At 38.1% G+C, this 25,116-nt stretch overlaps 2 protein-coding genes across 13 annotated transcripts in view; one reads left to right on the forward strand and one right to left on the reverse strand.

The window, feature by feature from the left end:
- The first annotated feature begins 12 nt into the window (after window positions 1-12).
- Window positions 13-9,602, forward strand: LOC105475997 (actin binding Rho activating protein). The gene is made up of 2 exons (XM_011731539.3): window positions 13-680; window positions 8,999-9,602. Exons 1-2 carry the CDS (start codon window positions 13-15, stop codon window positions 9,474-9,476), a joined length of 1,146 nt encoding a protein of 381 aa, XP_011729841.2. The 3' UTR covers window positions 9,477-9,602.
- Window positions 9,603-17,090: 7,488 nt separating this feature from the next.
- The window catches only part of LOC105475999 (oxidation resistance 1), a 469,579-nt gene continuing 461,553 nt past the window's right edge, over window positions 17,091-25,116 (reverse strand). For all 12 annotated transcript variants that reach the window (XM_011731544.3, XM_011731541.3, XM_011731540.2 and 9 more), the window contains 2 exons: window positions 24,267-24,340; window positions 17,091-18,976 (listed from right to left, as the gene is read on the reverse strand). In XM_011731544.3, the coding sequence (XP_011729846.1) occupies window positions 18,841-18,976; window positions 24,267-24,340 (210 nt within the window). In that variant the 3' untranslated portion in view covers window positions 17,091-18,840. The remainder of the gene's footprint in view (window positions 18,977-24,266; window positions 24,341-25,116) is intronic.

Raw genomic sequence — 25,116 nt, forward strand, 5'->3', positions numbered from 1 at the left:
CAGGTGGGCAGCATGGCTCCGGGCGAAAAGGAAAGGGAGGAGGGCCCAGCCAAGAGCGCCCTCCGGAAGATACGCACAGCCACTCTGGTCATCAACTTGGCCCGAGGTTGGCAGCAGTGGGCGAATGAGAACAGCATCAGGCAGGCCCAGGAGCCTACAGGCTGGCTGCCGGGAGGGACCCAGGACTCACCCCAAGCTCCTAAACCAATCACACCCCCTACTTCACACCAGAAAGCTCAGAGTGCCCCAAAGTCACCACCCCGAACGCCAGAAGGACATGGAGATGGACAAAGCTCAGAGAAAGCCCCTGAGGTTTCTCACATCAAAAAGAAAGAGGTGACCAAAACGGTGGTCAGCAAAGCTTATGAGAGAGGAGGGGATGTGAGCCACCTCAGCCACAGGTATGAGAGGGATGTTGGTGTGCCTGAACCTGGGCAGCCAGAGAATGACATTGACAGAATCCTCCACAGCCACGGCTCCCCAACACGGAGGAGAAAATGTGCCAACCTGGTATCTGAGCTCACCAAGGGCTGGAGAGTGATGGAGCAGGAGGAGCCCACCTGGAGGAGTGACAGCGTAGACACAGAGGACAGTGGCTACGGAGGAGAGGCCGAGGAGAGGCCCGAGCAGGATGGAGTGCAGGTGGCTGTGGCCAGGATCAAGCGCCCCTTGCCCTCTCAGTAAGTGAATGCATCCTCCCACTCCTTGTATCAGGATCACTACTGAGCCCCAACCAACTCTGGGAATCCAGGCAGCAGATGAAGTCCTGCCAGGGTTAGAGCGAGAATCTCAAAGACTCAAAGGCAGTGAGTACTGTAGAGGAGGGATGACCCTGGGCTGAAGGTCGGTGCCAACCTTAGACATGGACCTTTTGGTCAGGGCCTGTGCTATTTTGTTTCTCCTTTTTGTTTTGAACTGAACATCCAAGTCTTAGCCTCAACAAAGATTAAGCCATCAGAGAAGGATGCCTGTTTTGTGTGAATTCTTTAAGTCAGTTCTATAATGAGTAAAAAATTGGCTGATTTCTTTAGAGATAAGAGTGGTTTCCGGTAGACTCATTGGGGAAACTTACCTTGTCCCAAATGTCTATGCTATTATCAGGAGATACGTCTGCTTCAATAACACCCATGGAACACAAATCTCTGAGGCTGCTGTCTAATTTGAGAGCAGGCTCTGAATGAAGTCAGACCCAATCCCAAATCCTAGTTAGGCCCCTAACTAGTCCTTTTTAAAGCTGATTTTCTCAGCTGGGCACAGTGGCTCATGCCTGTAATCCCAGCACTTTGGGAGGCCGAGGAGGGCAGATCACTTGAGGCCAGGAGTTGGAGACCAGCCTGACCAACATTGGTGAAACCCCATATCTACCAAAAAGTACAAAAAAATAGTTGGGCACGGTGTTGCACCTCTGTAACACTCCCAGCTACCCAGGAGGCTGAGACATGAGAATGGCTTTAATCAGGAGGCTGATGTTGGAGTGAGCCAAGATCATGCAACTGCACTCCAGCCTGGGCAACAGAGCAAGACTCTGTTTCACATAAAAATAAAAAATAAAAAATAACAAAAAAGCGGATTTCCTCATTTGTAAAATGACAGCAACTGTAAGCTTTTGGGAGAAGTTCTATTGTATTGGGAAACGTAAATGAGATTAGGGTTATCAAATACAGAGCTTGTCACATATGCTTAATCCATGAAAACTGTTATTACTCACATAGATTTGGTTACTTTGCAACTTTTCAAATTTTCAAAAACAGTTTGTCCTATTTGTAAACAAAGACAGCAATAATTAAAATGTCTAGATGCTAAATACACACACACACTCACACACACTTACTCAATCCGAAACATTTGTATAGACGAGACACGTGCTTTATTTCAAGACAGTAACTCCACATAGTAGGAAGTCAGGATTTCTTGTTCCACGATGCCAGGGTATCAAAATATAAGAAAAGTGTCCGATGTCATTACATTTATAGACTGACTCCCTTTGGGGACAGTGTGTTTTTCAAGTCTCATGAAACAATAAGAAGAAGAAAAAAAAAAGTTACCTATTTTGACAAAAAGCTGTTCTTTTTTTTTGAGATGAAGTCTCAATCTGTTGCCTATTCTGGAGTACAGTGGCACGATCTTGGCTCACTGCAACCTCCGTCTCCTGAGTTCAAGTGATTCTCCTGCCTGAGCCTCCTGAGTAGCTGGGATTACAGGTGCACACCACCACGCCCAGCTAATTTTTGTATTTTAGGAGAGATGGGGTTTCACCATGTTGGCCAGGCTGGTCTCGAACTCCTGACCTCAGGTGATCCGCCCACCTCAGCCTCCCAAGGTCCTGGGATGCATGAGTCACTGAACCGGGCTTAAAGAGCTGTCTTATAGTTTGAGACTATAAAGGTGTTTTGAAAGAATTAGAACTACTACACTACTAGCTTTCAAGAAAAATAAAATGGCAAACGGGTAATTGCAATAATCTGTCACGTGTTTAGTGTATGCTATAGGTGTTTAAATGCTTTGTCGCTTCACTTCTCATGACCCTCTGAGGTAGCTATTCACAATTGCAGGGATAAGACCACCAAAGCTCAGAGGGTAAGTTTGCCCAGCAAGTTAGTGACAAAGCTAAGACTTGCCCAAATGCAATGTTTTGAAACCAGACATGGTTCTAACCTTCGGGCAGTGTCTTGAGGATGCATTCAGAGGTCTGGATTTGTGCTTAATATAGAAGTTCATGATCAGAAGTAACTATGCTATCTGAACATGAGGAACCATATTCCAAATTCTGGCCTTTTGGATCTTGGGACATGTGTGCTAGAAATGGAATAATGGGGTCCAAAAGAATAAAGACTGAGGGGGCACAATGACAAGATCTTTCTCTTGGCACATTTTAAATTAACTAGCGGTAGGGAGGTGACAGCTGGGACCAGTCTTGAATGCATAGTAGAGCTAGACATTCTTTGGCACTTGTCTAAGCACTTCTCATGTATTTATTTAACCTCACAGTATGCTCATATGATAGGATATAATCATCATCCCTCTTTGATAGATGGAGACAGGAGATGAAGAAATATGAGGGAAGTTGTATGAGATTTTACAGCCCATGAGATTTGAACTCAGTCATTCTGGCTCTGAGTAAACTGTCTCACCTAAAAGTGGGGAGTGGGATACAGGACCTGTCTTGGGGTTTCCCAAATCAGGCTAGTACATGAGCACCTTCTTAATGTGTTGAAATGCCTACACTTGGAATAAGAGACAATTAGATTTGAATCGTGGTTACTTTGGTAATCCTGAGTCTCTCTATCCTCATCTAAAAAATAGATGTGATAGCTCATATCTCATGGGGTTATTTTTATATTAGCTATGTAAAGTGATAGACTCAGGGGAGCTCATTAGTAAATTGTACTCGTTATAATACAGGGAGCCAGGCTTGGTGATCCCAGCCCTTCAAGATGCTAGGAGCTTGGCTCTGTAGGTTCAGAGTGGTAGTGGTAGTTAAATCTCTTCTTTCCTTTTTTGATTCCTTTCCCTCAGTCTTAGAGTACATAGGGTACCAGAATGGTGTATGCAGCAACAGCAGCTCTTAATTCCATTGGTAATCCTAGCTGTGCTCAGGAAACTTCAGCAGACACCTCATAGGAATTTTTGGCCAATGATACTCCCAAATATTGCTTGAGAAATGAAAGCAGCATTACTAAGCCAATTTGAAAAGTCTTTTTGTCCACTTAGTTTTAATTATAGGCACCCTTCTCTCCCTGTATCTGCCAATAAGGAGAAAATTATGTATCATAGACGTTTAGGTGGAAAGAAAGTTTCGTGGTGATTAAAATGTTCCATGGATAATAGAAACAAAGAGATCAACTGTGAAAAAAGTAGATAAATTCTTTACCAACAGTGGTTTTTCTAACTGGAGTTTTACTATGAAAATTGTTTATATTTTGTCTTACTTTAAACATATTTAGTCTTTTGATTGTGACTTGTTCAATCCAGTTCCTTTAGACAAAAGAAATTAGATCTCTCTCCCATAAAGGTGCAAGATGAAAGTACCAATCACTTATCATCCTGTCCTCCATGTTTAATTCAGTGAAAATAATAGCAGTTGAGCAGGAGGCTGCCATTTTACAAACAGGGGAACTGGCACAAAGAGACATTAAGAAACATATAATCCAAGTCACAGAACAAGGAAGGGATGAAGTTGGGAAGGCACTTGTGTTCTCAACCACTATGCTAGACTGTCCCTCTCAGTAGAGAACAGACTCAAGGAACAAAGTGGAGATCAAAATGTGGGCTTAATTAGTAAAATCCTAACGACTCCCAAAGTTCAGGGTTTTGGTGCAACTGTATTGAAGGACCTCACAAGAAACAAAGGCAAAATTATGCTGTCCTTCTGCCTATGCCCAATTCTAGGGCCGCGAACCCCTTCCACAGACTCTGAAGACAGTTCAATCTGAAGGAGAATCACAGGCCTGGCTCTCAAATGAAGCTGAAAATGACAGACAGCAAAACTGCTGGGCGGAAATGTCATATTGCCTTTTGAATGCTGTCACCCTGCTTCTGATAAATGTGCCCTTCTTGATGTCACGCTGTCAGTAATCAAAGGGGCTAAACTGTCTGTAGGGAAGGACAAGCAAATCAACGCAGCATTTCTCCTAGAAGTTGGAAACGGTGGCAGAGATTCTTTGCTTCGCTGACAGAGGAGGGTGCCTGCATGAGGAGGAGAAATGCTCCCTCTACAGGAAGATCTGTGGAGCTGGCAATGAGAGCCCATCTTCACGTTCTCCATACAGATCGCAGACAGAAGAGAAAATCATGCCTCTAGGCGCCCCAGGCATTTTGAAGCTGGTGATTCAGGAGAAGGGCAACCATCAGAAAATGTTTTCAGTGGCAGTGAACTTGCTGGATTTGAAATATATCTTTTAGAACTCTTATTTCCTGGGGGTTTGATTACATATATAATAATTTACCCATATAATCATTACTCTGAAGTGACAGAATTATAGATAAAATTGGTTCCCATCTTCTCCTCACGCTGCTGAAGAGGCCCATTTAGATAAGAAACAAATTTCAGAATATATTTTAGTAAATGAAACTAGACTTTCCTAGACAGATTGCTTGTGATGTCTAGTAGAATTAGTTACCTTGAACATAGCAGGACAGGGAAGATACATATATATATCTTTTTTTTTTTTTGAGATGGAGTCTCACTCTGTTGCCCAGGCTGGAGTGCAGTGGTGCAATCTAGGCTCACTGCAAGCTCCGCCTCCCAGGTTCACACCATTCTCCTACCTCAGCCTCCCGAGTAGCTGGGACTATAGGTGCTTGCCACCACGCCCGGCTAATTTATACTTTTGATTGACTATAAGAAAGTTTGTTTACTAATAATGAAGAAACTGAGAAGGTGGGTCTGGATTTAGTATTGCTGTTCCAAAATATGAGTGAGATGTTAGCCTTTAAATATTGCTTTGCTTTCTTTCAATTTATGATAGGTTATCTTTCTAAAGTTAAATCTAGAGTTTCATTCATTTTTCCCTAAAATTTTTAAAAACAGCATAATCTGGTATCGATTCTTATATTTCTGATATTTATTGACCAAAAAAAATTCAGTATATAAGACTTTCTAACCCTGACTTAAACCCAAACCCAATATACTTTGACCTTTTAAAAACTGGAGATATAAAAATAATACAGAATGTTTATAAAATAGAGAAAATTAGATGCTCATTAAGATGAATTTCCTTCTTTTTTTTCCTAGCCCTATTTTCTAATTCTTTCTTATGGGACCAACTTTCTTTGGTGTTCTTCCCTCCAATTAGAGGGCACTACAATTTGACAATATAACAAATAGACATTAATATTTAAATGGTGCTTCCTTTAGGAGCTCTTTACAGGTTTTTTTTTTTTCCCAATAGAATCTCTGTCACCCAGCCTGGAGTGCAGTGTAGTTGTACTATCTCGGCTCACTGCAACCTCTGCCTAACAGGTTTAAGAGATTCTCCTGCCTCAGTCTCCCGAGTAGCTGGGACCATAGGCATGCACCACTACGCCGGCTAATTTTGTATTTTTTCAGTAGAGATGGGGCTTCACCATGACAGCCAGCATGATAGCCAGACTGATCTCAAACTCCTGGCCTCAAGTGATCTGCCCACTTCACCCTCCCCAAGTGCTGGAATTACAGGCGTGAGCCACTGTGCCTGGCCTAGAAGCTCTTCACAGATTTATTAGCATACACCAACCCCAGCTGTTATCCCAAATGACACTAAGTTGCAACATTTAGGGAATCTAAGTTCCTAATTAAAAATTAGAAGAAAAAGCCTACATCAAAGAATCAGAGACCCATGTAATGTGGTTTAAACAAATTACCTCTGGATGCAAATTTGAGTATTTACCTATTTTTTGCTTTCTTTGTTACCAAATCAGTATAATACCAACATAAAAGAGAATTTTGAAAAGTGAAAAGAACCAACACCAACTGTTATCTGGATACTGACATAATCATTTTTAATTATGCAAATGTGATTAAATTTTTTAGCCTAGTGCTTATACATTTTACAGAGTTGTGACTGTATCATAAACCCAAATTTGTATTACTTTCATTATAAAATATCCAGTAAGTACCTTAAAAAGTGCCTGGCACACAGTATCGTAAATAAATACTTCAAAGCATGGGAGGGATGTAAAAGTGCTCAAAAACTGTTTAAAGGCAGGATGCATTAGGATTTACACAATAGGGCAGCACCACAGTTGGTGCTCAGGAGACAAAGTATGAGTTAATAAATCACACTATTCACTTTCATTTGAGATACTTCGAGCCTCTACTCTGGCAGGACACCTCAGCTGTTAAGTCTGGTATGAAATTCACGCTCTGCCAAGATGGCCTTGGGCTTGATACTGAAGAATATGCCTTTGATCAGCATGGTGATCAGTCATTGATCAGCATGGCTCCAAAGGGACAAGGTATTTGCTTTCTTTTGATAATGAGATCGAGCAGCCCACACTGAGGGCAGCTAAACAAGAAAAGTCAATGGCGAGGCAGGGGATCAACTGACAAGGAGGGCTGAGGGAAATCCATTACACTTCAGCCCGGTGAGCTCCTAGCACTTCTTCATACATATATTTTACAAAGGTGTAATAATCGTGTATACAGTTTTTGTGTGCTTTTTTTGTTTTTACTAATTCACTGTGTCATATACTTTCATCCATGTTTGTATAAAGGATAGTAGTGTTATATGTAGGAGTATTTCCAATTCCAATTCTATTGTGCTATGAAACAACGTAGCAAGCGTAGGACTTTGGGAAACATCCAGCATAAGAACTGATGAAAGTTCGCCATCTAGTGGATGTCATTTCTTTTTTGAAAACAATGTTAATGTCAGTATATATTCCTCCAGGTCCACGTGTTTGGTTCCAGCGTTTGGGTAACCAGATTTCAGGAAGTGAGTTTGGATGGTGAGGGATACCCAAATCTGACTGGTTGCTGGGTTTTTAATAGTAAATTGCGAGAGCTGGGATAGCTCAGGCATGCCGTTCACACAAGTACTTTCAGCACCACCAATCCCAATGCTTCCAGGCATGAGGCCACTTGTTACTGGGGAGAAAAAGGGAGGGTGGGACGCTTGTGAGGGTTAGGAGTACAACTCTCAGACAGTTCGAGTTCGTGTTTTACCTGTGAAGTTAGAGACCTAGGGAAAAAGTCTAGGCAATTGGACAAACGGCAGGGACGTCTTTTTGAGTTCTGGGATACATGTGCAGGCTAGGATGTGCAGGTTTGTTGCATAGAAAAATGTGTGCCATAGTGGCTTGCTGCACCTATCAACCTGTCACCTAGGTATTAAGCTCCACATTCATTAGCTATTTATCCTGATGCTCTCCCTCCCCAACAGGCCCCGGTGTGTGTTGTTCCCCTCCCTGTGTCCATGTGTTCTCATTGATCAGTTCCCACTTACAATGAGAACATGTGGTGTTTGGTTTTCTGTTCCTGCGTTAGTTTGCTGCCCCATACTAATATTAGGCTGGCATCCTGATACTACTAGTCTACACTTTCCAGAGCTGGCTTTTTAATAGAAAATGCATTCTGAATTCCAAAGATACACACATTTAAAACACAACTTATTCCTTTATTAGACACTGTATGGGCCTGCTGAGTGGCATCACTGCATAGTAGAAAGAGCATTGACCTTGGTGTTAGGCAGTCTTGCGTTTGAATCCTACCCCGTCACCTATTTAGGGCAGTATTTCATAGTTATAGACAGGCTCTGGAGCCAACTTATCTTTGTTTCAAAGTCTTATCTTTGGTTCACTTAACAGTTTTGTGACTTTAAGAAGTTACTTCATCTCTCTGGCCTCAGTTTCCTCACTTGTGAACTAGGAATAGTAGTACCTATCTCAGGAAATGGTTGCGGGGAATATTAATAAAAAGCATATAGAATGCCAGTACATAGTGTTCAGTAAATGTTACTGTTGCTAGCTAGTGTTTTCTATCTGTACAACTTAATATTTCAAAGTTTGTGGCATCATTGATACTAGTCTATATATGCTCTCACTGAAAAATACACATATGAAAATCTATATATGAGAAAATATTAAAATGCATGTGTAGTGGTATAGTCCTTACCTTTGGGAAAAAATTGGTTTCAGAGGTCCTCTAAGAACTAGATTCCTGAAAACACCTACATGATTCCAGTTCTAAAGTGTTACTAATACTTAACTTTAAGATATACACATTTGCATTAACTTTGTGTGGGGAAGCTTTTTTCTTAAAATAGATTTTAGTATCATTATAATGCTTAAAATATTCATAGAGAAAACAATCTAGAAGGATATGCACCAAACTAAGAACAATGGTGGGACTATGTATGACTTTTCTTCTTTCATTTCTAATTTTTTATATTGTGTTTATTTTTGTAGTGAAAAAATTATACTTACATTAAAGATGCATATGCATGGGAAGTACAAAGGGAAAACAACACTTGGTGTTAACATATCTGAATCTTGATTGTTCACCCTCTCTCTACTTTAGGGTAAACAGATTTACAGAGAAACTCAACTGCAAAGCCCAACAGAAATACAGCCAAGTGGGCAATTTGAAAGGGAGATGGCAGCAGTGGGCTGATGAACACATACAATCCCAGAAGCTCAATCCTTTCAGTGAAGAGTTTGATTACGAGCTGGCCATGTCCACCCGCCTACACAAAGGAGATGAGGGCTACGGCCGCCCCAAGGAAGGAACCAAAACCGCTGAAAGGGCCAAGCGTGCCGAGGAGCACATCTACAGGGAAATTATGGACATGTGCTTCATTATCCGCACAATGGCTCGCCACAGACGAGACGGCAAGATCCAGGTTACCTTTGGAGATCTCTTTGACAGATACGTTCGTATTTCAGATAAAGTAGTGGGTATTCTCATGCGTGCCAGGAAACATGGACTGGTAGACTTTGAAGGAGAGATGCTATGGCAAGGCCGAGATGACCATGTTGTGATTACGCTACTCAAATGAACCTTCAAAGACAAAAGCCAAATTTGGCCCACTATTGTCTTAATGCTAAATGCTCATGTAGGTAAAATGAAAATGCAAACTCTCTGTAATAACTTAGTAAATATTAAACAATTTTTACATAAATGACTTTCTGGCATTCTATTTCTACCTAGAATGAGGAAGCTTGGAGATTTTGAGAAAGCACAAAGCATTTCAGAAAGCATATAGAATGTAAATATATAGAAATAGGACGAAGAGTTGAAATTCCACAGAGTGTTTTTGTCTTTGAGACAGGTTCTCTTCATGTCACCAAAGCTGGTCTTTTACCTACTCAAGTGATCCTCTCACCTTAGCCTCCCAAGTAGCCAGGATTATAGGCATGAGCCACAGCACACAGCCACTTGTATGTTTTAGGCAAAATATTTAGCTATTCATTGTAGAAACTACTACAGATTTTTAATTAAACACTACATCTAAGAAGAATGCTGAGTTAAATATCAGCAGAACATATAATAATGTGTCTTTATTTGGAAAAAAGAAAATACCATTAAGTTTGGTAAAATTAAATTTAAAATTTTTTCAGAAGCTTGACTTTGTATTGTTTATATCATAGCATCACTCACAAAACAAACACATATATAAAAAGTTGTCAAGATGTTGCTGAAATTGTGAAGTTCCTCTATGGGTTTGGATTCTAACAGGTTTCCAGTAAGAGTTCACTTCCTTGTTTGATTTGATCAAATCACATAAAAACAGACACTTCCTGTCTTAGCACCAACAAAGGAAGGCACACCCTCACTAAAAGTAGGGCAGAGGTGAGAGATTCAGATTTACTTGCCTTTGTAGGACTTCTTGGAGAAGTTTATTGTTTCATTACATGTCAGCATATAATGAGTCAAGCTGCTTGCATTTATATCAATACAATGATATATATTTCTCCAACAATGGAGAAATACAGAAAATCTATGAAGTGGAATGTTCAGTATTAGAAGAATCCCATAGAATCATTGGTGAATTAAAAACAGATTTGAGACAGTTTAATTTTCCTCATACTGTAACAAAGAAAACTTTATGAAATGTTTAAAAGTCATAAAACTGCAATATCAGTTCTGCAAAAGTAAAAAATATACAGTTATTATGATGGCAAGGAGAAAATCATTTGACATTAATGTGCATATGTGATCTTAAAAACAAATGGAATGGAATGTGAGATTGCACTTCTTACTGGATTCAATGAAAGTTACTAAAATGCATTGATAGACAGTATAGCACTTTGGTGTTAAACGTAAAAATTAATGTCAAAATATGATACCTCAAAATAATAGGTATTAGATTGCTATAAGAATTATATTTGTTGGCCGGGCACGGTGGCTCAAGCCTGTAATCCCAGCACTTTGGGAGGCCGAGACGGGCGGATCACGAGGTCAGGAGATCGAGACCATCCTGGTTAACACGGTGAAACCCCGTCTCTACTAAAAAATACAAAAAACTAGCCGGCCGAGGTGGCGTCCCAGCTACTCGGGAGGTGGAGGCAGGAGAATGGCGTGAACCCGGGAGGCGGAGCTTGCAGTGAGCTGAGATCCGGCCACTGCACTCCAGCCTGGGTGACAGCGCGAGACTCCGTCTCAAAAAAAAAAAAAAAAAAAAAAAAAAAAGAATTATATTTGTTTTCATGTATGAGTCTCTTTCAAACTGAAGGTTCCAGTATCTTCTTTAAGAAAGTATGTATATTTTGTTTCCATACTGTATTTATAGAGCTACCAATTAATGACCAATATTTCTAAGTAGGATTTCATATAAGATGCACACTATTACAAGTGAAACCTATGCCAAATGTTAAAGACAAATAGCTCAAGAATAAAAGATGTTTTCTTGTATTTTCTGTTCTTGTTTTTATAGTACTTACAGGTTATATTCCACATACACTTTCTTCTGTTTGAAATACAATAAAATTATAGAGTGCAACTTATAGTATCAGTAGAATATTTGTTAATAGATGAAGGTTTCAAGAGTCTCCTCATATTCAATTCTGAATAATAACAATTTATGCAGGCACTGACATAGATTATTCAAAGTTCAATTTGAGTGTAAGGATAAAGTAAAAGGCCTCTTCTCAGACAGCTTCTAAGATGTTAACTAACACTCTTCTGAATAAGGCCTGGCTGTAAAATCAGAAAGCTACTTTCCTTAGATAAAAAGGCCTGCTGTGAGATAGGCATATCTTCACAAGCACCTTGTGAGACAGACATCAATGTAAGAGGTGTCTAGTGATACTAGCTTGTGGTTTGTAGCCTTTTTTCTTCATTGTGTATTATTCTTCTGATAAATATTTTATTTATTTTTAAGGCCATCTGTCATCTTAATGTTTCGTGAATTGGGATCCAAAAATATCTCCTCAACCAAAATATTATTATCCTAAAAACTCCATGATAGGAATATCCATAGTTGAAAAACTTAGGATATTTTGACAAAAAAAATTAAAACAAAAAATAAAAGAACTCAGGTGGCAAAAACAAGGTAATGAAAGTCCTCATATTTTTATAGTCACCAAATAATATATGAAATCCTATATTTTATCATTGATAATTCTAAATTCCCAATAACAGGCAATATATAACTATATATTTCCCACTCTTCAGGATTTTCCTTTTCCAAACTTTCAATCAGGTATTTGGAGGGTTTCTGTGCTGTACTTTATTACCCCTTCTATCTCGTAACTTAAAGTTGTGTAAGTTCACCTCATCACTCTGCCCACTCACACTACAAGGAGGGAAGTTCAGAGCGTGGGCTTTTTGCTTCCCACAGTGTTGCAAGATGAGGCTGCGTCTATTCTTGGTTTGCCTTCTGCTTTTTCCTTTCCCTTCCCAAGCTCTACTTCCTTCTTTTTCTGTTCGCTACTAACTGATAAAAAGTAGAGAAAATCCCGTGCTGTTTCTCACATGATATAGAAACAATTCTGTGTAAACTAGAATTTTATGTCAATGGGAACTTCTCTATTACATCACTGTTCAGGGCATATAAGAGGAGCAGGAGACCATGGAGTCCATACTGAAGTGGCCCTTAATGAAGATGCCCCACAGGATTCCTAGAATATTCTAATTTCATTCTCAGTACCTATGATATACTTTTAGTATAAGAAGTACGCAGCCAGTTTTTGTTACTTAATTTAAAAAATGTGCTCTATGACCCAACCTCTTAGCCTAGAGGTTTTGAGAGTACTGCGATCCATCCACCAGCTATCATTCCCATAAGGATTATCTAATAATACTGTGTGCCCAGATTTGTGGGGCAGGCAGTATCTAACAAAATTACATTGCATTTACTTTTTGACTAATAAATCCCACTCCTAAAATTTCCATGGAATATACAACTCAAACAATATGAAAATACATATGCATAATGTGTTGTGCCTTGTTTCTAACCTAAAATACTGTAAACAACCTAAAACATATAGGAAATGGTCAAATCAAGAATGGCATATGCATACAATAGATGCAGCTATAAAAGAAAAGGAATATCTTTTAAGAAGTGAAATAGATGGCCAGGTGCGGTGACTCACGCCTCTAATCCTAGCACTTTGGGAGGCCGAGGCGGGTGGATCACGAGGTCAAGAGATCAAGACCATCCTGGCTAACACAGTGAAACCCCATCTCTACTAAAAATACAAAAACAAAATTATCCGGGTGTGGTGGTGGGCGTCTGTAGTCCCAGCGGGAGAATGGCGTGAACCCGGGAGGCGGAGCTTGCAGTGAGCCAAGACAGCACCACTGCACTCCAGCCTGGGCGACAGAGCCAGACTCAGAGTATACCTCTTTATAGGGTTTTGACTTTTGGGAACTTAAATATTATACATGCAATAAAGTAAAATTAAATAAGAGCAGGAGAAAAACTAATATTGGACACAAACAAAGCAAATAAATTGAATTCTATTTTATCTTATTAAAATAACCACACAGGAAGAAAAAATATACCCAACTTTTGATTACAATACTTTTTGATTTAATACTTTCAGTCTAAAGACATAAAAGAACTAAGAAATATCAAATTCTACTGAATTTTGGTGTGAGGGCATGGGTTTGGCAATTCTGAAGTTCTAAGGTCTGTATCATAAAATTAAGCAAACAAGTAAATATACTGATGTCCTTACTGTGGGGGAAGACACAAACATGGAATGAGAGAAGACAAGCAAGAACTCTGTGGCGTGAGATTGCAAGGAGTGGTATCGGTGTGAATTCATGCTATAAGTTGTCTCCTGAAAGGCCGTAAAGTGATACCACCCTAGTAGCAACAAGTGCCCCTGATTTCTAAATAAGATTCTCCTGCAACGGAAATACGGTTCCTTTCAGAAATGGCTGATTCTAGGACTGGGTTACAGAAAGTACAGATCAATCTAAAACATTTTTGTTACATGAGGAGTAAGCAAATGCTCAAGAAAATTGAAAAACTCATAGAAGTAAGACTGATGGGGTTCCAACTGGTTAAGTCTAGGATAGAAATTGGTTACATAACCTTTTGAATTAGAAAAAGGAGAATTCATTAGTTCATACTGATAATACATATTCATAAATGATGGAAAAAGGAAAGCTCTTCCCTGTAGTAAATGGCAATGGCAACTAATGTGTTGGGAATGAAAAAGTTTAAAAATACGCATCCCTCTACATATTACTTATTACACAAGGAAAACTGATAGTAGGGGAGAAACATGGTAGACACTATCTAATCAAATAATCAAAGCTAATATCACCAATAAAGGGTTAAACGTACATTATGTGCACCCTGATTTGATGCAGAGGACAAAACACTTCTGTGGTTTTCCTATAAAAAATGCATAACCAAAATTTAAGCATAAGGAAAAATTCACACAAATCTACATTAAAGCACATTCTACGATCCTGAAATTTTTCAAACATACAACTGTCATGAAACAATGAATAATGAACTCTTCCAGGTTAAAGGAGATTTTAAAAAAAAGGCAGAACAATTGAATGCAATGCAGGATCTTCGACTGGATCATGAACCAGGAAAAATAATGTTGAAAGGATATTAGGGTCATTGGAGAAATTTGAAAAGAATTGCATATTAGACCATATTATTGTATTAATGTTAAATTTCCTGAATCTGATCATTGTACTTTGGCTATTTAGGAGGATATCCCTATTCTTAGGAAATGCATACACAACTTTATAGGTAAAGAGTAACAATGAGATGCAGTAAATTAATATGTAGGGTGTATGGGTATGGGTATAGGAGGAGAGAGGATGGGAAGTGATGAGAGCAAGCAAATAGTTCTGTACACGTTCCAGCACATCTCCTGGTAAACACATACATATTACTGTTCAGTACATATCAAGGAATTAAATTTTCTGGTCAAAGTCATGTGTATACTTAGCTTTAGTGGATACTGCCAGAAATATTTTCCAAAGTTGCTCCACTCCGCATTCCCTTTTAAAACAGCTTTCACAGTTTCGGGTTTTACGTTTAAGTCTTTAATCCATCTTGAGCTGCTCTTCGTGTATGGTGTAAAAAAGCTGGGGTGATTCTTCAAAGACCTAAAAGCAGAACTACTATTCAACCTAGCACTGCCATTACTGGGCATATACCCAGAGAAATATAAATCTTTCTACCATAAGGACACATGCATATGAATGTTCACTGCAGCACTATCCACAATAGTGAATACATGGAATCAACCTAAATGTTCATCAATGACAGACTGGAAAAAGAAGATGTGGTACATACATACCAAGGAATACTATGAAGCCATAAAGAAGAAAGAGATCATCTCTTTTGCAGGAACATGGATGAAGCTGGAGGCTATTACCCTTAGCATACTAATGCAGGAACAGAAAACCAAATACTACATGTTCTCACTTATAAGTGTAGTCAAGTGATGAGGACTTATGAACACATGGAAGGAAACAACAGACACAAGGGTCTGCTGGAGTAGGGGTGTGGGAGGATGGCGAGTAACAGAAAAGATAACTGTTGGGTACTAAGCTTAACACCTGGGTGATGAAATAGTATGTATAACAAACCCCTGTGACACATGTCTACCTATGTAACAAACCTTCACATGTACCCCCAAACCAAAAATAAAAGTTGGAGAAAACAACAGCTTTCACTCTTACTGGGCACCTTCTTACTTTTAATGTCTTTTGATAAAGTGCTTAAAGTTTTAATGTAGCATACTTTATTTTTTTTCCTTTATATTTAGTGCTTTTTGTGTCTCATTAAAGAAATATATGCTTACCCTAATGTCATGAAAATATTATCCTATATAATTTAATATCTTTATTGTTTTACTTTTCACAATTATTTTTCAATCTGTAATTGTTTGTGGTGTGAGATGAGTCAAGACTTTTTGTTCCATACAGATATGCAATTAATCCACCATCTTTTATTGAATAGACTGTCTTCTCTACTGAGCAGTCAGTAGTATCACCTTTTTTAGAAATCAGTGTCTTTCTAACTTTTGACCAATACATTGTCTTTCTTACTCAGCTTTCTAATAAATCATGATTATCTGGTACTGAAGACCAGATACTCAATTCCTCCATGATGCCTTAGCTATTCTTTGATTTTACATTTCCATATAAACTGTACAATCAGTTTAATTTCCAAAAAAAATAAGCCTGGGTGAGATTTTCACTGTCAATATAATTTAAGAGAACTGCTATCTTTTAATCAATATTGTCTGCCAATAATGAAAATGGTATATCCTTCCTATTTGGGTCTTCACTTTGTTATATAGCTGGTATTTTCAATGGTATTACAAATGGTAATACATAAATTTCATATTTGTTTGCATATAAAAAGTGAAAGAGTTTGTTTTTTGTTGACTTTTAAAGTTCACCTTTCAGGATATATAAAATGTCCTACCCCCAAAAAGTTTATCCTCCTGTATCTCACATCATACTCTAATAAAGTCCATGACTAACTTCATTTTGCCACCTGCTGTTTGTTTTTCTTCTATGTACCCTGCCCATCTTGATAAATAATACATCTAAACTCCTAAACCAAAATCCTGAGAGCTATCCTTTTTTCTGACATCCAATCAATAATCAACTCCTGTTCATCCTAACTGATAAATCCTTTCCAAATCTATGCTTCCTTACTCCCATTACCACTATTCTTATTCGGGCCTAATCATTTTTTTCTGGACTTTATAATAAAGGCTCGCTTTCCCTTTGTCTCTAGTTTTTCCCTCTACTCATCTACTTTTCACAGATATTTTCCTAAAGTATACACCTGATCATGTCACTCCTCCTCTCAAATGTTAACTGAACCTAAGGGATACAAAATATCAAAATTTCTTGGCACTGCACACACACAACTGTTTATGACAAGAGGCTTAGCTTGTTACGCATTCTCCACTCAAAATGAAAACAATGTACTTTAAAAATATCAAATAACTTGCACTTTCCCATGTGTCAAGTGCCTTCTCCCATCTCCATTTTAAAAAATGTAATGCTCCCTCTAATTGAATGCATCCTCCCATCACTATTACTCCTAACACCATGACCACCACCACAATGTAAGCTATTAGAAGCATTAAAAAAAAAAAAAAGGGATAGTAGTAGGCTTAATCAAACAAAGACTTGCTAAGAAAATGAGTATTCAATAAATCCAAACTCATTTGTATTTCTGTATTTGATTTTATTTGGTATATGCCACTATGACCTTATTTTAGTTGAAATCCATTACAGGATGTTTTTATTATGATTAGTCAACTCCACAAAGACAATAATACTGCTGTGGAAGACCAAAGGGAAAAAAACTGATATATTTATTTACAATTCCCTATATTGTAAACATTTAATCTATATATTGTTACTAACTTATAATGAGACGAGGAAATGATGCCCTGTATTTCTATTCATATTCAGCAATAGCATATTATAATAGAACATCAGATTTTCTTTTCCATTAGCATTATGCTTTCTTTAAATAATTACCTAAACTTTCAAAAGAACTAAATATCTAAGTGCTATACAACTAAATCTACTTAAGCCAATATTTGGCTTATAATTTCATTTTTAGAATAACTTAAAGTGCTATAAGCAACCCGGCAATCAACACTTTCTATAAGAACAAAACTACCTTTAAACATTAATTTACAAGATATACAATGTTTATCTGGAATAGCTGAAATTTCAGCACAAAGTCACTGTCACATGTATAACAGCAGGATTCTTTTTTGCATAACATGAAGCTTTAAAATTAACTGATGAGTTATTGCCACAATGGCTATTATTGGTTTACTACAAAAGAGGATAAGAACTACTAGTGTATTCTATCTTTTCATTTTTTTTGAGGTCACTTGACAGTAAGTTTGCATATTCAACAAGTCTACTGAGTTACAATATTGTCTACTATAATCATTGCCCTTTATAAGAGCAAATGCTAATGGTAATTAATAACATATACCACTCAAAGAAAATCACACTTTTTTTTTCCTTTTGAACAAGAGTAATCTATATTTTGGGAGTTGGTGTGCAACAAGGCTAAAACAACCAAATTATAAAACAGTATATACCTGACACAGTATGTTGAGGAAAAATGCATCTGTTTCATAGTTTTTGTACTTATGATAATGCCTTACTAAGCTACACATATGTAAATAGTATGTTTTCTTGCTTAATATATTAAATCCAATAGAATCATTAAGTTCTCATTCTCCTTTGTGATTTGTAACTTTATAAGATAATTTAATGATGAAAGCATACGCCCAAACCTGCAGATCATGTGTATTGTCATCTATTACAATCAAAATTCTCCTCAAATTTCATTTTTCTTAAAAGGAAATTGAAACTACCTGCAACATTGTTACAGAGAATGTTGTAGTGTGAATAAAAACTAGAACTCAGTGGTCTATGAAGTATGTACTATTTTGGCATGTGATTTTTCCTTCATAAGAATAAGATGAACATGTCCAAATGTTACCTGTGGCAACTTCACAGATACAGAAGTATCTAGTCTTCACTTCCTCAATGCCCCAATTAGACTGTTCTAGTAAAAGAATCAATATAGTTAAAAAATAAATAAATCAATACAGGTTCAACAAAAGAGCACCATCCTATTAGGGAACTGAGATAACATGTGAAAATGAAGTTGTCATTATAATCAAAATGTTGCCCAAATTCTAACAAACCCAAGCTGTTATACTAGTACATGGACGCAGTCCATAGTGTTAACCTAAAGAACTCTGGGACAAGAACATGATTTGAAAAATAAACTCCAAAATTATACTTGTAATAAATGGTGATACAGACTAATTTTAAAGCACAAGTGACATGTTACACTGTATTGCTTCTTGAACTTTCCAAACAATGCTTGTCCATGTCAGGTTTGGGCCATTCTCCTGCTAAGACAGAGAGCATTGTATTTATTCAAAAGCCCAGATTTCAATATCTTGGATAAAGAAATCTTCCTTCTTAGAAAGTGTACGATTCCCAAACGTTTTACAAGAATGGCTTCTTCCATGGTAGAGATCTCCATCAAGCCAAAGAGCAAATTCTCCTCTGCAATACATAAATAATAATCTGTTAATATTTATGCCCTAAGTTGTAAAACAATTTAAATGAGACTTTGAATACCTAACAACCCTAAAATTACTAATTTTCTCAAATGCTTCCCAAATCCTTTCAACACTGACACAATTTTGTTTTACTCCCATTCCATTAAAAAATTATTTATGGGCCTGGAGCGGTGGCTCACGCCTGTAATCCCAGCACTTTGGGAGGTCAAGTCCAATGGATCACCTGAGGTCGGGAGTTCAAGACCAGCCTGACCAACATGGAGAAACCCCGTCTCTACTAAAAATTACAAAACAATTAGCCAGCTGCACTGGCACATGCCTATAATCCCAGCTACTCAGGAGGCTGAGGCAGGAGAAGCACTTGAACCCAGGAGGCAGAGGTTGCGGTGAGCCGAGATTGCACCATTGCACTCCAGCCTGGGCGACAAGAGTAAAACTCCATCCAAAAAAAAAAAAAGAAAAAAAAATATTTATGATACAGACCAAGGAACAGTGTCCTCTAACATCAACTTCATGAAGGATTAGCTTTTGAGACAGGTACTACTCTGTGATTTTTTGCCTGGTATTACGAGTTTTTCTCTGGGCATTTTTTTTAGTATGTTTTTTTGTGTGTGTGTGTATGTGTGTGTTTATCTTTTTTGTATGGTTTTAACATATTTAACACGACTTTCTCAAAGGCACAAAAACTCAGTATCATCTAAAATAAAATTTGGGGATTCATGTTAAGGACCTAGTAATTAACTCTGGTTTCCTGCATAGGAAGCTGTTTGCAAAAGAGCTCAGTTTGAAAGGACTTTAAATGGACAAATATGTGATGCTGAGATTCAAGCAGAAGAACCAAGATATAATCTACGTATAATAGGAACTTAACAGATAGATTATAAGGTCCAATTTATCTAATTATCTAATACATAACCTGGAGGGGAAAAAACCAGGTTATGAGAGGACTTTTTTCTACTCTCTAGAAAATGTTTCCCCACCTAATAGAAGAGGAGAGGGAGCAAAGACTAGTAATTAACATAATAGCCAGAGAGTTTTCCCTTGGGATTCTCTAAATCTAAACTAGGATATCAAGTCAGCAGACTGGAGCCAGAGTTTAGGAGGAAGAGGGTTTTTAAAAAAATATGGGCGGGCGGCCAGGCGCGGTGGCTCAAGCCTGTAATCCCAGCACTTTGGGAGGCCGAGTCGGGCGGATCACGAGGTCAGGAGATCGAGAACATCCTGGCTAACACGGTGAAACCCCGTCTCTACTAAAAATACAAAAAACTAGCCGGGCGAGGTGGCGGGCGCCTGTAGTCCCAGCTACTCGGGAGGCTGAGGCAGGAGAATGGCATAAACCCGGGGGGCGGAGCTTGCAGTGAGCTGAGATCCGGCCACTGCACTCCAGCCTGGGCGACAGAGCGAGACTCCGTCTCAAAAAAAAAAAAAAAAAAAAAAAAAAAAAAAAATGGGCGGTTATATTTCAGTGAAAGAAAAAAAAACTGGTCTGGGATTAAGACTTGTCTGTCAACTCAGTGGCCACAACTTATGTCAAACTTAGTTAAGTCACTTAACCTCTCTGGGGTAGAGTTTGTCAATTACATAAAAACACAAAAAAAGAAAAGCATATTAGGTAATCTGTAAAGACTTACACAACTCTATAATTTGGATGGCTATAATACCTTCTGACCTTCAGGCTTGCCATCAGGAGTCACATGGCATCACAGAGTTAACTGACTTATGTGGGAGAGGAACTCACCTATTTTTTTTTTTTTTTCCGAGACGGAGTCTCGCTCTGTTGCCCAGGCTAGAGTGCAGTGGCGCGATCTCTGCTCACTGCAAGCTCCGCCTTCTGGGTTCACGCCATTTTCCTGCCTCAGCCTCCTGAGTAGCTGGGACTACAGGCGCCCACCACCACCCTTGGCTAATTTTTTCTATTTTTTAGAAGAGACAGGGTTTCACTGTGTTAGCCAGGATGGTCTCGATCTCCTGACCTTGTGATGCGCCTGCCTGAGCCTCCCAAAGCGCTGGGATTACAGGCATGAGCCACTGTGCCTGGCCTGGAACTGACCTATTTTTAACACTATCTTAGAATGAAAGAAAGGAACTATTTATTTATACTCTGTAATAAAAAACAGCATCAAATATATAATGTATATTAATTACATATATAAATTTTAAGTACAGAGATATGTTTCTAAGTAGAGAAGGGTGGCTACAGTGACCACGTAGAATGGTTCCTTTAAGAGTTGGGGCCAAGTGCAATGCCTCATGCCTGTATTCCCAGCATTTTGGGAGGCTGAGGCAGGGGGATCACCTGAGGTCAGTAGTTTGCGACCAGCCTGGCCAACGTGGCAAAACCCTGTCTCTACTAAAAATACAAAAATTAGCTGGGCATGGTGGTGAGTGCCTGTAATTCCAGCTGCTTGGGAGGCTGAGGCAGGAGAATCACTTGAACTTGAGAGGCAGAGGTTGCAGTGAGCCAAGATTGTGCCATTGCACTTCAGCCTGGGCGACAAGAGTGAAACTCTCTCTCTCAAAAAAAAAAAAAAAAAAAAAAAAAAAAAAGAGTTGGTACTTCACAACAAAACAGAAAAGACAGATCAGTATAGTAATTCACAACAACCAGGTGAAGAGATCATCCTGTGTCATTCAAGAAGAGAGCTGACAGTACAAAAAACTGTAATGGGATAACCAGTGATGTGGTTCTTATGAACCTCTTCTGTAAATAAAAATGGGACTTTGCTAAGATGCAAGATCACCTTGAAAATCATAACAATCCAGAGTTTGTGATACGGAAGCACTGCAAAAACTAGATGGTCCTGAAAACGCCCCCTGCCCCATGAGGAAGCCATCACTTGTTAAGGTTCAAATTGAAATTCATATTTGACTAATTTGTTTAACTTTAAATACACATTTATCATGTTTCAGACATTGGTACTGGAAAACACAAAGATAAATTAAAAACTGCATTTGAATTAAAAAGTTTATGGTCTTATGACAATAGACTTCTAGAGGCTCTAACACTACTGGCAACAACATGCTTTTTAAAGAGATATCTGAATCCATGAGCCTTTTAAAGTGTGAATAGACTATCACAGCCAACCTATTAGAAAGGAGAATATGAAAGGGTCAGACTTCCTCACAAAAACCTTATTTTGCTAAATATGAAAGGGTTAATAAAAGATTAGACATTTAGTTGTAATCTCAGATGACATCTAAGAAGTACCTCAAAATTGACCTTCAAGATTCATGAATGTCACTGATGCTGCAATAAGTTTTATTACCAAGTATGAATAGCTTTTTCCAAGGTAACCTGAACTTTCTGAAGCCCTGAGTAGAAGCTTTCAATATTTTTGTCAATTTCTTAATATCACATATAAAATTTAATTTGTATATTCATTTTAGGACAATGGATGTCTCTGCATTTCATCAGCATTTCAGAAGGGTATGTGATATCCAAATATTTAAGTAAATGTATTTAAGACAGATCTGTCCCAGGTGAAACACCTGGAAAGCCAGAAAGTGTATTTTTATATGAGCAATGCTTTCAAAGATGATTCATATGACTTTCTGAAAAGAGAATGGCTAAGGAAGTAGAAGGAATAAAAGCAGTATTCTAAATCTTTAATTAATGTCTTACAGCTCATGCAGCCAAAGATACTGCAGGCAGAATTCTTCCTGGTATCAGAAGGGAACAGATCATGTTGGATGAAAGAAAGTAAGTAAAGGTGGCTATCAGTTTAGGTGGTTATCAGTTATTGAGTACTTACTATATGCTAGATACTATACTAGGATTTGCACATAAATCATATCCTTGTGAAATTCCTTATAATCTCCCTGTAAAACTGATTTAATCTCCAATTTATAGCTAAGGAAAGTTTAGATTTGTTAGGGAGTTTGCTCAAGATACCACATATAGCATAAGTTGAAGTGAGAATCTGAATCAGGTCTATTGGACTCCTAAGCCTACATTAAGTCCACTACATCATTATTTTTCTTTTGGGGTGCCTTTCCTTTGGAATTCGGGAATATTAACTCCCTGTAGTTTCTGCTTTCTGAAGCTGTACTCTCTTTCCAACACTGAAAACTTATATTAATTTATTATCAAATAACCCAATGATTACTTTAGCTTGGTGAAATCATGTTGTACAATAAAATCTAGTTCCAGCAGACATCTAATGGCATTGTGTATGTCATTTTTGAAGACTTAAAGCACCCATAAAATCTTGAAATTATAAGCCACTAGCTTGAGTGCACCTCTTGGAGAGCTAACAGAATCACATGTAAGACTACTGTTTTGGGGAGGGCTGAATGATACCCCCTCAAAAAGTATAATTGGACCATGTAAATATATGCTGAGTTCAACAGCTAAAACTAACAGAGAAGTCTACAATAACCATGATCACTTTTTAATCGCCCTAATTATATCCCCCACACCTACTTATAGAGAAGTTGTAAGAAAATTTGTTAATAATAGAATAACCCGGGATGATGAATATTCTTTGGTGGTCTGAATAAATTATCATTATGTATCCTCAACTGTGGGATACAAATATTGTAACACTTTTACAAGTCTGAAAATTATTTAGCATACCCATGTCTAATAATGAAAGACAGAAATACCAAAGGAAGGAGTTGATGCTTGCTAAGCCCAGGCTAGGTGGGACCAGAGCAGCCTACCTCCCAACACTGTCAAGATTAAAGGAGGCTGGGATACCAAATGAAAAACAAAGTTCCTCACAGCACTTGCAATGCCAAAAAAATCATATTATTGTCTGATTCATAATTGTTAAAAACAAGCAAGCAAAAAACCCCTGAAAACTTGAGGGGTACCTACAATTTTCTACAGAAATATCCATTTCTATTATTGCCTAAAATATCATTCCAAATGGTCTCCAGAGTAGAATAACATGAAAACAATTGGACTTCTTCTATGCATTGGGAGAAATACAGTAATATTCCATCACAGTTATTTAAAAATTAGAGAAGTTCAAAGGTACTGAGATATTTCCCTTTAAATTATCAAAGAGCCACTATGCTCTAAAGAAAAAGATGGGTCTTATTAAACAGTGAATAAACTGAACAGTATTTTAAAACGAAGAAACAAATACTCTACCAATAGTTTCAATAACTACACTTGAGCACCTTCTTGCAAATATACTGTCATTTTCATAATATATAAATTTGAATTCTAATGTCAAAACTTTCTAAAGATGACTGAATTTATAACTAATCCAAATGCATTTTAAAATTCTTCAAAAATCTCATAATGAAATGTCCAAGAGACTTACCCTCCACCACCGAAAGCTAGTGAATCCATGTCTCCTTTGATAAAAAACATATTATCTCCTGTCCACTTAAAGACCTATATAAATTTAAAAAAAGCTTTAAATATATAGATGAAATAGTTATTATACAGAGTTAGTTCTCCAAAACTCAAAAGAGTTAACAAAGCCAAGATTGACAGTATAGGAATAAGAACACCACAAAAAGCTTGGCACAGAAGGCTCTGGTGGTTTGGGTTTCAGTGTTTATATGACTAAATTTGAAAGCACACACTCTATCACTTAACTTTCAATTCCAATTTCTCAAATTTTGTTAACTTTTCACATACACTTCTTTCTCCTGACTTACAGACACCAAGAGTTGGATGGTAAATAGAAAAAACTGAAGAAAGGGCCGGGCGCGGTGGCTCAAGCCTGTAATCCCAGCACTTTGGGAGGCCGAGACGGGCGGATCACGAGGTCAGGAGATCAAGACCATGCTGGCTAACATGGTGAAACCCCGTCTCTACTAAAAAAAACAAAAAACTAGCTGGGCGTGGTGGCGGGCGCCTGTAGTCCCAGCTACTCGGGAGGCTGAGGCAGGAGAATGGCGTAAACCCAGGAGGCGGAGCTTGCAGTGAGCTGAGATCCAGCCACTGCACTCCAGCCTGGGCCACAGAGTGAGACTCTGTCTCAAAAAAAAAAAAAAAAAAAAAAAAAAAGAAAAAACTGAAGAAAGAAGTATGTGAGTTTAAAAAAAATCAGACACAAATGCATTAACTTTTACCATTAAACATAAATGTATGTTAATTTGATAATATTTTAACATAGGGCCAAGGCCTTTACTTTGGATATATATTTAATGATCATAGTTCTT

Source organism: Macaca nemestrina, chromosome 8, assembly GCF_043159975.1.
Source record: "Macaca nemestrina isolate mMacNem1 chromosome 8, mMacNem.hap1, whole genome shotgun sequence".
NCBI classification, from domain to species: Eukaryota; Metazoa; Chordata; class Mammalia; order Primates; family Cercopithecidae; genus Macaca; species Macaca nemestrina.